The sequence below is a fragment of the Malaclemys terrapin genome, chromosome 23, assembly GCF_027887155.1.
Source record: "Malaclemys terrapin pileata isolate rMalTer1 chromosome 23, rMalTer1.hap1, whole genome shotgun sequence".
Classification (NCBI taxonomy): domain Eukaryota; kingdom Metazoa; phylum Chordata; order Testudines; family Emydidae; genus Malaclemys; species Malaclemys terrapin.
This window is the reverse complement of record NC_071527.1, coordinates 16,502,087-16,512,086: the sequence shown is the minus strand read 5'-3', so window position 1 is coordinate 16,512,086 and position 10,000 is coordinate 16,502,087. Positions and strand designations below refer to the sequence as shown.

At 61.8% G+C, this 10,000-nt stretch overlaps 1 protein-coding gene across 1 annotated transcript in view; it reads right to left on the bottom strand.

The window, feature by feature from the left end:
- LYL1 (LYL1 basic helix-loop-helix family member) overlaps positions 1 to 873 on the bottom strand; it is a 22,708-nt gene extending 21,835 nt beyond the window's left edge. Inside the window, exon 1 of the mRNA XM_054012841.1 lies at positions 631 to 873. Within this exon, the coding sequence (XP_053868816.1) occupies positions 631 to 667 (37 nt within the window). The 5' untranslated portion in view covers positions 668 to 873. The remainder of the gene's footprint in view (positions 1 to 630) is intronic.
- Positions 874 to 10,000: the final 9,127 nt, after the last annotated feature.

The window sequence follows — 10,000 nt, the reverse complement described above, 5'->3', positions numbered from 1 at the left end:
GGGGACCATATCGGGTTGGCTGGAGGGTTTCAGAGGTGCCGATGCGCCAGTGAAACATTACAGCCAAACTTCAAAAGCGGCGCGTTCCCCCAAACGGCCTCGAAGCGCAGGAAATCTCTCTGGTTCCTCGGGTTTGAGCTCAAATCGCCAACAAACAAATCACCAAAGAAAAGGGGAAGCAAACCGAAAGCTCTCGGTCCTGAATGCAATGGGGTTTTTGGGGGGTTTTTTGGTTTAGATAATCCCAAACGTCCCATATTTCACCCCTTTCCAGCCTTGGTCGGTTGGATTTGGGAAACTGGCTCCAATCAATTCCCGTTTGAGCTAAATAAACGGGCCAAAAGTTGTCCCCTGAAAGACACAACCGCGCACAAACCCCGGAATAGTCACCCGAAAAAAGACCCCGTCTCGCCCCCTCCTTCCATGAACGAAGGCGAACAACCCTTCCCACCCCACCACCCAATTCCCTTCAAAGCAGGTGCCCGACATTTCCCCCCTCGCTGTGCCCGCGGTGGGGTGTGAGGGTGACGGGCCCCGGGAGCGCCCCTCGACGGTGAACGAGGAAGCCCCGAGGAGCGATCGCGCTCCTAGCCGGGATGGGCGCATCTCTGCGCCCCGGGCGCGCCTTACCCCACAACTTGGCCACATGCTTGGTCCTGGCCACCATGCGCAGGGTCCATGATCCGGGGTCCGAGTCTCCGTCTTCTCGGCGGGTGCTAGGGTGAAATTTTGGTTTTTTTGGGGGGGGCGGGATTGGAATCAAATAGGCTGAAGCGCCTTTCCCGGCCTCAACTCCCCCCCATCTTACTTGCTAGCCCCCCTCACCCACACACGCCACCTCTCTCTCGCTCTAAGAGGCCACTAAGATTTGAAGAAGTCTGGTCCACTCCCCCCCTCCGCCCCAGAGAGAGGTTTCCTGCTCGTTGGACTGGGGATGTAGCTGCAGCTGGTAGATAAGAGGCGAGGGCCCGCCTGTGCCGTGCTGATAAGGAAACCCCTCGTCAGACTCAACCTAACGGGAGACTTGGAAAGAAAGCAAGAGGAAACCGTAGTGGTAGAAAGAACCCAACAAACAGGAGTGTTCACAGAGGGAGCCGGCAGTCGGCTCGTTAATTACATGGCTGCAAACCATAATAACCTTGGATCTGGGGAAAGGGACCCCCCCTCCGCCCTGCCCGCTTTTGGGGGTCCTTAAAGCCACTGGGACCCCAGACTAATCTGTGAATGGGAGCCAAAGGTCAAGGCCCCGAAATCCAGGATCGGGTCCCCGGGAAAAGCCAAGAGGTTTGGCGGGGGGAGGCGGATAGTTTGGGAATGAAATCCCGGGCTGCGGTGGCAGAGATGCAGGGACCCCACGGGATGGCCTCAGGACGGCTGGGTTCTATTCCTGGCTCTGCCACCAACCTCCTGGGAGCCCTGGGACCGTCATAGCCTCGCTCTGTGCCTCAGTGTCCCCTCTCCTCAGTCACCATATACTGCAAGCTCACTGGGGCAGGGACTGTGTCTATGCGGTGCCCGCTCTGAGGGGGGTTTGGGGTTACAAAAATAACGTATCAGAGGGGTAGCCGTGTTAGTCTGAATCTGTAAAAAGCAACAGAGGGTCCTGGGGCACCTTTGAGACTAACAGAAGTATGGGGAGCATAAGCTTTCGTGGGTAAGAACCTCACTTCTTCAGACGTACGTAAGAGACTCAAATACGAGCGAGGTGCCCGACCTCTCCTCCGTGCATCAGGTACCAAATGGCACTGGGGGGCTGGAAATCTCTCCCAATCATCATCATCCTCTAGATGGTTCCCTAAACACTAAGCCACGGGCCTATCTGTCCGTCCATGCCCACCATCCGTCCATCCAGCCTCCTACACTACACATCTATCTACCGGTAGCTACAGGTTGCCTGACCCTTCCCATGAGAAGATCCTGTATTTCGCAGCGTCTGACTTTGCCAGACGTTAAGCCTTCGGCCTGGAGTTTTCCAGGCGGTGGTTTGCCTTGGGCTGAACGGGTTTGTTTCGGAAAGTTTCAGCTGTTCCAGAGAACCCAGCTAGGGAACAATACAGCGGTGGTGCCACAGTTCAAATAATTCCTATCCCCACTTATTTAAGAAGCTCTAGCGCCCCCCTGTGTTGGAGCAGGGCTCTGCACTTTGACAGGGAGGGTCACCCTGGCATCAGGGAGGTGCCTTTTGCTGGCCCTGTGGAAATGTGCTCCAATGAGGCCAAGTTAAAGGGCCTTGGGGGGGAAATCGGTGTGCACATGCTCAGTAGAGGGTTGTTGGAGTTTGGGGGGGAAGGGCTCCCAGATTCCACTCTCACTGGGCCCGCTCCAGCCCAGAGCTGCAGGGCCGGAGCCGGATTTTCCCGGCATTGCTGCTGTGGGCAGGGCTGGGTGCTGGAGCCTGTCTCTCCTGTGCCCTCTAGGCCCCCGCAGAGTGTGTCAGTTGGGGGGCGGAGGAGCAGGAGGGGCACAGCCAGGCTCAGGGGGTACAAGCCAGGGCAGAGCTGAGCCAGTCTGGGCCCTGCCTCCGCCCAGCGGCTCTAACTGACATTTTGGGGAAGTTCCTGCAGAACAAGGAGTTTCATTTTCTATTTTACATTAAAGGTTTTGACAGAGGCCTCTATTCCCCCCGCCCCCTCCCCCCCATATTAGGGTGGGTCAGTGGTTAGAGCTGGGAGTCAGGACGCCTGGGTTCTGTTCACTCACTTGCAGCCTGACGTTGCGGTTAGTCCCTGCCCTCTCTGTGCCTCCATTTCCCCACCCATAGCAGGGGGACACGCTCCTTCCCCGGGCTCTGAACGTTTGCACCGTGCTTCCAGCGGTGCCCCTCCCTGCCCAGAGCGCAGAACCCAGCCCCGCCTGGGTCCCCCGGGCTGGGGAGGGGACAGCCCCCAGCTGCATTCCCTTATTGAAATGAATGCTAAGGGCCGGGCCCAGCCCCTCCACTGGGGATCTCAAAGCACATTGGAAATGCTTCAGAATGAACCCAGGAAGGATGACTAGCCCTATTTCACTGAGGGCTGGATGGGAGACACGCCCCCTAGTGGGGAAAGGCCCCATGTCCCCTTCCCCACCCCGCTAAGCCAGCCACACACAACTCTACCGCTGCCCCTCACTTACTCCCGCCCCGCAGCCCCTCTCCCCTGTCATAGAATCATGGAATATCAGGGTTGGAAGGGACCTCAGGAGGTATCTAGTCCAACCCCCTGCTCAAAGCAGGACCAATCCCCAACTAAATCATCCCAGCCAGGGCTTTGTCAAGGAGTCGCTCGAGGCATTGTGCTCTCACTGCCCCCTCCACCCCAGAGGTGGCTGCATTTCAGCTTCCCCTGGTCCTGGTGCCCTGACTGCCTGGCACCCGTGCACAGGGTGAGCCGGGGGTTCTGGGCTGGAGGTGTGTGAGGTGAGGGGACATCAGGTCACCCAGGCTCCTCCTGGGGCAGGGGGCATCTCCTGGCCCTGGGGGCTGCCAACAATTGTGGGCACAGCGCGTTCTGAGTCACTGACTGAGTTTCCTCCCCTCGGCCTCGATTCATCCGGGCAGGGGGCTTGAACTCGGGTTTCCTCTGCGTTCTTTCCAGTTCCTGCCTTATAGCATTGCCCCCAACTGCCAGTATCCTGGCTGCAACAGCAGCCCATACCTGACGCTCCAGAAGAGGAGAAAACAGCCCCCCCCCCAGGAATGCCCCAACAGCTCCTCCTCTGAGGTCATGCAGCTCTGGGAGGAGAGTGGAGCCTAGGGTTAGAGCAGGGGGCGGGGAGCCAGGATTCCTGGGTTCCATGCCCAGCTCTGGGAGGGGAGTGGGATATAGTGGTTGCGGGCAGGGCTGAGAACCAGGACTCCTGGGTTCCTTCCATTCCCAGCTCTGGGAGGGGAGTGGGATCTAGTGGTTGGGGGCGGGGCTGAGAGCCAGGACTCCTGGGTTCCAGAGGGGACTGACCAGAGTGGGGTGAAAGGGCCCAGCTGGGTGACCAGCCTGGTGCATGGAAGCATGAGACTATGACCTGTGCATGGGGCAGCAGAGCGTTTGCTCTGCCTGCGGCACCAAGGGCCACTGTCTCTGCGGGCTGGACATTAGCGGAGACCGGGCTTGTCTGGTCGCCCCCCCCCAAACCCTCAGGACTCTGCCCACCAACGTTCCCACCTGATTGGGAACAGCTTGGCTGCAGCATCACAAAGCTATTGTGTTACCGCCCTGCCGAGTGCAGGGCCTTGCTCAGCCAGTCATACAGCCCTGTTGTGCTAGGGGCTGTACAATCTTACAGGCTGCAGGGAGAGGCAGCATGGTTGAGTGGTGAGGGCGCTGGCTTGCAACTCAGGATGCTTGGGTTCTAGGCCCAGCCTTGAGCAAGTCCTGGCCCTTCTGGGTGCCTCAGTTTCCCCTCCCACCCTGTAGCTAATTAGACTATGAGTTCTTCAGGTAGGGTCCACTGTGGGTCTGTAGCACGATGAGGGGAGGGGTCCTGGTCTGTTGCCAGCACAATGGGGCCCCTGATATTGGTCAGGGTTCATGCAGCACCTGGCACGAGGGGCCCCGATCTCGGTTGGGATGTGTGTGTGGTGCAGATTGAATCAGAACTGCTCCTCTGTGTGCCATATGCCCTATACTGCGCTCGCCACCCTGGGATTCTCCTTTAGCCGGCCGTGGCTGTGCTCTCGGACCAAGAAGGATCTGCGCTCGCTCCCCGTATCTCCTGAATCTTACACGGGCTCACCCCCCGCTGAAACCCAGCCCCGGTGCAAGAGGCAGCCAGTCGGTCTGAGGCAGGGGGATGGGGCGGGTCCTACGCCCAGAATGGCCGGAAATTCCCTCACTTCCCCCTCCTCTTGGAGCCACTGCTCAGGAAAATATTAGTCAGAACCATTGGGCCACTTCACACAGAGAAATAGACTTGTTTAGCTCCCATTGCTTCCTGCGCCAGTCCTGGAATTGACTCTCCCGGAGCGGGGACGCGGCCAGCTCCACGCACAGCCGTCACGGCCTGGCTCCTTAATGAGCCGGGGCGGCGAGCCCCAGCTGGCCCGTAGCCAGGCTGATTCCGGGGGGTGGGGTGGGGGTGACATCTGCTGTTGTGGAGAGTTTGCCGGGGTTGATGAATTGATTGGAGGGGCAGAGTCTGGGGAGCTGGGGTGGTGGTGGGAGAGCTGGGGTGGCAGGGCCTGCAGAATGGGAGAGCTGGTCCCTGCCTCACTCCCTCTGTGCGTTCCCCCTTCCAGGGTCTGAGTCTGTCCAGGCCATGGCCTGTGCCAAGAGCTATCCCCCCCCCCTTTGCCCCCTGGAAGCCTCTCCAGCATCGCTCCCCTCCCATCCACTCAGCCATGGTGAGGGCCATTCTCCATGGCAATGCTCCCCACGGTGATGGCTGCTCCCCATAGCAACACTCCCCATGGTGATGGCCACGCTCCATGGTGACAGAGGCTCCCATAGCAATGGCCACTGCCCATGGCAACAGATACTGCCCATAGCATTCGATGCTCCCCACAGCAACACCTCCCAAGGTGACGGATGCTCCCCATGGATGGGCACCGCCCCTGGCAATGGATGATCCCCATAGCAACGCTCCCATGGTGATGGACCTTCCCCAGAGCAAGCTGGACCGGGCCTTCATTCTTCTTTAAGGGACTGTGCTAGTTACTGGGGGCTGGGGATGGAAAGAGCCGGGCTGGGGCCCCTGCTCCCCACTTGGCCACGTGCTCCCCAGGGTCATTCCCCCCTCCCAGCTCTGTGTCTTTCTCGCTTATCTGCAGGCCTCAGGGGGCGGGGGCAGAAGGAGATGGGGGGGTGAGACAGGGCAGGGGAGGGGGCGTAAAATAAACGGCAGTGAGACTTTTTAGCCTTCAATTCCCCATGCTTGAGCCTGTGTGCGAGTGTGTCTGTGTGTGCATGAGTGTGTCTGTGTCTGCGTGTGCGAGTGTGTCTCTGTGTGCAGGTGTGTCTGTGTGTGCATGAGTGTGTCTGTGTGTGAACGTCCGGGGGACTCTGCTGGGTTTCCATGGTGGCAGCTCCTGGCCCGGGGGTAGCACCATTGTGCCAGCTTGTAGCACCACCAATTTGGGCACTTGGGGTTGGGGGGCCGAGCCCCTGGCGACGGGTCCGGGCCCAGTGCCTCAGTCACGAGCCCTGCCTGTGTCTGGCACAACCCTGAGTGCTCAAACTGCCATGTACGCTGCCCCCCCCCCGCCGCGCACGCTCCCCCCTGCCACGCACGCTGCCCTCCCGCCACGCACGCTGCCCCCTGCCACGCACGCTGCCCCCCGCCACGCACGCTGCGCCCCGCCACGCACGCTGCCCCCTGCCACGCACGCTGCCCCCTGCCACGCACGCTCCCCCTGCCACGCACGCTGCCCTCCCGCCACGCACGCTGCCCCCTGCCACGCACGCTCCCCCCGCCACGCACGCTCCCCCCTGCCACGCATGATCCCCCCTGCCACGCATGATCCCTCTGGCACTGCCATGCATGCTGCCACCGCACTGCCACGCATGTTCCCCCCTCACTGCCACACACGCTGCCCCCGCAAGTCATGCACATTCCCCCCCCACTGCCATGCACGCTGCCCCCGCATGCTCCCCCCAGCACTGCCATGCACGCTCGCCCCTGCACTGCCACACATGCCCCCCCACTGCCACACACGCTGCCCACCTGCCACGCATGCTCCCCTCACTTCCACGCACGCACCCCCTGCACTGCCACACACAGTGCCCCACTGCACTGCCACGCATGCGCCTGACAACATTGCAACACACGCTCCCCCACACTGCTGCACACATCCCACATTCACACTCACTGACATTTGTACATGCAGAGACACTTGCACTGCACATGGCAGAGCACATTTGAACATGCCCACTCACACTTGTGGAGCCCTAGCAACACTCACACTGCACCGCACACTCACAAACACACATCACACCACTGTGCACACTCACACACATCACACAGCTGCACACTCGGCACATGGCTTTGCACATTTGCACACACATCACACGGCCGTTCACACTCGCACACCCTGGCTCACACCCGGCCCCGTTCACACTGCCTCGCCCCGCGGTGGCAAGGCCTGGCGGCAGGATGCACCTGGTCAGCCTAGCAGGATGCAGCCGGCCCCATCTGCTTCCGGCCCCTTCCTGCCTGCAGCCTGCGGGGGGGTGGGGGTGAGGGAGGGCATATGGGGGGGTGCAGCAAGCAGCCTGTCGCAAACAGGATGCGCATGGTAGAGACCCCCTGCAGGTGGCAGCCCCCCCCCCCACATGTATGGGGACTCCTGGCTAAGGCCATGAAAACACCCAGGCCAGGAAGTCTGGTGCCCAAAGGGTTAATGGGGAGCCCACCCCCCCCACTAATTAGCAATGCCCATCGTCATTCAGCCCAGCACAGGGAACCCTTCAGAGCAGCGGGCCAGGGAGGGGGCAGTTAGTTGTGGTCTGTGGCCAGATTGGATGTTGTGAATTGTGTAGAGTGGGTGTGTGCACAGGGTGTGGGGGTCTGTGTCTATTGGGTGTCTGTTTTGTAGGGGGTGTGGGTGTGTGTGTAGGGGGGTATACACCCCTAACAAACTCACACCCCCTGGTCCCAAGGGGTTACCTGTGACCATCCCTGGGGGCAAGGCCCAGAGGCGTCAAGAGTCTGATGCCCCCTGCTGGGCTCGTCCTGTGTGGACTGGGGCATGCGTGGGGCAGGCCACTCTGCTGTGCCCCCCCCCCGCCATTTCCATCATGCACAAGCCCCCAAATTCTTCAGTCCGGGCCTGGGTGACGCTGGTCTAGGCCACACTGAACTGGTGGAGGCTGGGCTGGGGGAGCTCTCCCGGGCCACGCTGATCAGTGCCATGCGGGTGAGGGCTGGGCCGGGCCGGGGGAGCTCTCCCAGGCCACGCTGAGCCGTGCCAAGCGGGTGAGGGCTGGGCCGGGCCGGGGGAGCTCTCCCAGGCCACACTGAGCCGTGCCAAGCGGGTGAGGGCTGGGTTCCCCAGCAGCCCCCTTTGCACCATACCGACTCTCCCCACTCCCCCTGGTTTTGTCCTGGCTCTGGGGCCCTGGGCTGAGCTGCCCCCTCCCTAAGGGATTCCAGCCGCCATAGGGAGTGGCTGTCAGCAGGACCGCCCCCCCTTGGTAAAAAGCCTGGAGACACCCCCCGCCCCCACGAGATGCCCAAACCTCACACCCACATCCCCCAGTAGAGAGCCCAGCTCTGGGAGGGGAGTGGGGTCTAGGGGTCAGAGCAGGGAGCCAGGACTCCTGGGTTCTATCCCCAGCTGTGGGAGGGCGGGGGGGGGGTCTGGGAGCCAGGACTCCTGGGTTCTATCCCCGGCTCTGGGAGGGCAGGGGGGTCTAGTGGGTAGGGGGGGTCTGGGAGACGGGAATCCCGGGGCCAGGCCCGTCCGACGCTCAGCAGCAGCGCTGGCCTCGTTTACCCACTAGGGGGCGGTGTTGCTCCTCCTACAGCCGCAGCTGGGCCCTGCCTGGGTGGAACGTAACAGCTGCAGTTTCCCACGTGGCCACCGGGGGGAGCCCAGAGCACAAGTGCTGGGGGCTGTGAGGTGGGGGGCTTGGGGGGCTCCAAGGGGGGCGGCCTTAGACAGCAGCCACCATCCAGCACCGCGGGGAACCGGGGCTAGCTAAGTGGCCCCACCCCTCCATGGGGTGGACACAGCGACACGCGTATCTGGGGGGCCATGAGCCCATCTCGTCTCCGCGCCGTCCAGCCCAAGCCGTTCCCGCTCCCCCGTCGTGTGACTCACGACTCTTCCCGGGGACCAATCACCGGCACCGTCACAACCTGCTGCCTCGTGTCTGGCCGCCGGTTCTTGTTCTGCTTTTCTCCGTCGCTCCGAGTGTTCAACCTCCTCTTTAAAAGCCCAGGCGGGTCTGCACTAGGGGTGGGAGCGGTATCCACTCACCCTGAAATAACACCACCGGCACAACGGCGGGGCGTTCACCGAGCCCGCGGCCATTTCGTGCCTTGGGCCACGTCTACGCTCTGGGGATGAGACCGGCGTAGCCATCGCAGCTCCCCGGGGAACCCCCTGGTGCGGACGCAGCCCACGGGGATGGGGGGGGGGGGTGTCTACACTAGAGCGCGACCTAGGCCAGTCAGCGATGACGGGGCCTCTCCTGTAGCTGTTGCTAACCCTGCTCCCCGAGAGGGCGGCCAATGGATGAATTCGTCTGTCGCACTAGCCCTAGCCGGGCGACATGGGTGGAACTGATTGGGGGGGGGCTCAGCACGCCCTGCAGGGGCCTGGCCTATGTGTGAGTGGCCTGGCTGGGTTTAGCTGTAGCCCCAACTTCCCCCTCCGGTTTTCGGTATGAAGAGCCTCTCACCAGCCACCAATCTCAGCAATCTCTGAGACTCCAGCTCCTTTCCTAGCCTGCACCTCGGCCCCTTCACGGTCGCCCCCCCAGCTGCAAGGTGAGCAAGGCCTTCCCCGGGGGCCGGGCCTCGGCCTTCTCTCGTTCAGGTCTGGATTCATCAGAGGTTAATTAATTCAGGGCAGAGGGCGGGTGTCGCCGAGGGAGGCTTTTAGATTAGTCAGCGCAACCTACAACAACATCCTCTGGCTCCGGGAGGGGAGCGGGGCGGAGAGGCGAGGTGCTGAATTCCCCCCAAAAGGCAGGCAGGGGAGCTGCACGGGACCCTGGGTAAGGACGCCCCTTTCGGCGACGGGACGCTGGTGGCTCTGGAGAGCCCTGAATTGGGTCAATTTCTCTCCACTCGGCTGCTTCCCAGCACTGGGTTCAGCTCATGCGGCACAGCCCTGATCTCTGCCTGGTTCTCGTTGAATCTGAGGCCCTGTGTGACCTGGGGGAGGGGGCTCTGCCCCAATGGGACTCCCCCAGTGTGAGATGTGCTGTAGGCCCCCCACCCCCATTTACTGCTGGGCAGGGCAGTTATGCTGGGCCGGGGGGAGGGGCTGGGTCTAAAGATCTCCCCTACAGAGAGGGCCTGGGGGTGCTGTAACCCTGGCTGGTTTCAGCCAGGCCCTGCCAACAACAGGGGCCTGTGG